Genomic DNA, 1,833 nt, shown 5'->3' with positions numbered 1-1,833 from the left:
CGACGGCGGGACTGGGAGGAGGCTGTTGAAGCGCGATCGGGTCATGGTGGCGGCATATTCTTCACGGTGCTGCGAATAACTTGGGTAATATAGCTGGCTACGTTTGAACGCTTGAGCTTGCGTTTAGACGCCGGTTTTTCCTCTGTATCACTGTCTACTTCCACGCTCTCCAGTACAGTACGGCTTCCTTCTGAGTATACGTGTGCCCTCCGGAGATCGGACTCAGGGTAGTGTGGAACGAGTGGAAAAATATACTCAGAAGGCTCATCGTAGCATATAAATAGCACGCCCAATGCATGCACCACACACGGCTGCCATCTTTCAGCAGCGCTATAAATGGAGACACCCTGTACTACAGGTGTTTTGATTCTTGCAATCGTCAGATAGAGTTTCCCATATGCAGCAACATTGAGCTAATGCTTCCGCGCAAAGCACGTGTCGATGGTCCTTCCAAAAGTATGCCACATAACAGTTAGTAGCGCGGCATCGTGTAGTGATTTTACACCAGTAGCAATATCTGCATACATTATCAAGTATTCTACTAGCACGCATAGGTTGTTGACAGTGGATCTTGTGGCGTCATTTCTCTGCGCAAATTAGAGCGCAGATTGCGCTCTTCAATTGCACTTCCCATCTTATCGCGAATCTTGACGGTACGCTTGGAATCGGAGAGCGAAGCAGGATAGCGTTCACGTAGGAGATTGAGAGTTTGGGAGAAATAGCCGAGGGTGGTTGCCTTCGCGACCAAAACGTCAGTAGCACGAGCTCGATCACTCTTTTTGGTCTGTAGATATATAGAAAACGCTGTCAGCAATGAGTAAAACGTCTGAGTCCGTAAACTAGTTTCTGCATCTAGCGTTTTGTGTGCGTGTTTTCTAAACCATCTTTTGATAGTCCTGTAGAAGAAAAAAAAATCACCAAACAATTGTTTAGCTGCTTGCTCTTGTCCAGCTGTGCCTGCAGGTGTGTCAAGGTCTCGCGGCGCCCTTCGCATAATGTCTACGCGCCTGGGGCTCCGATCTGTGCGTGCACGAGATCTTTTATAAATAAACGGAAAAACTGTACGTGCTCACTAGATTCCGGTATGTAAGGCTCTTATGAGATAAGAGAGCATTTATATGGCGTTTTGTATTGGCACTTATTCCGAGACTCCATGGAAATCCGGTGAAATAAGTTGGAATTCATTTCATATATCCTAAAAGAGTCGGATTGGATAAAAATCGCTGTTGTTTTTTTCGGAGTAACCCTTACGATAGCGCTCGGTATTGGCCCAGGGCGTAGTTGGCCCAAGATTTGCAAAGGGTCAAAGCCCTCTTTGCCCAATAGGGCTTTAACCATTTGCAAATGTCGCACGAGTCCATAGTCCACCGATTTTGGCTAAACGAACAAAGCCACTTCGCACGGAACAGCTCTGGGTTTATGTGACTAAGCTTTGTTGTTGTCATGGGCGTAAGGTAAATGTAGTGCCCTCAGATAACTTACATACACCCAACTTGAGTGTATGTAAGTTGGAGTCGAGTGACTCAACTCCGACTGACCGAAGTTCCTGCTTCGTAGAGAAAGCATACTAATGCCGAGTCATTGTCAATTATACTGGTACATGTATAGATGGATGGAATTCGCTGTGCAAATTGCACTAAGATTATTTGACGATTGTGATTGGCTGAAAAATATTTATGTGATCTTGAAAGGTCACTGAGCTAAGGGCAACGATGGACGAGCTCGATGCACGCGTTGAAGAAGTGCTGGAGAATACGACAGCGGAGAAGACCAAGTACACGTATTTACGTGCAATAGCTCGCTTTGTGGAGTGGCTGCATACTAACACAGACG

General features: G+C 46.2%; 1 protein-coding gene across 1 annotated transcript; it reads right to left on the bottom strand.

Annotated features, from left to right (window-relative positions):
- Positions 1 to 541: 541 nt before the first annotated feature.
- Positions 542 to 1,338, bottom strand: PPTG_22883 (hypothetical protein; the record flags this gene model as incomplete). Its single annotated transcript, XM_008907061.1, has 2 exons — positions 542 to 784; positions 1,252 to 1,338. The coding sequence occupies 2 exons, from the start codon at positions 1,336 to 1,338 to the stop codon at positions 542 to 544; spliced, it is 330 nt and encodes a 109-aa protein (XP_008905309.1).
- Positions 1,339 to 1,833: the final 495 nt, after the last annotated feature.

Source organism: Phytophthora parasitica (genome assembly GCF_000247585.1).
Source record: "Phytophthora parasitica INRA-310 unplaced genomic scaffold supercont2.25, whole genome shotgun sequence".
NCBI classification, from domain to species: domain Eukaryota; phylum Oomycota; class Peronosporomycetes; order Peronosporales; family Peronosporaceae; genus Phytophthora; species Phytophthora nicotianae.
Note: the sequence above shows the minus strand (reverse complement) of the source record. Positions and strands in the feature narration are given on the sequence as shown.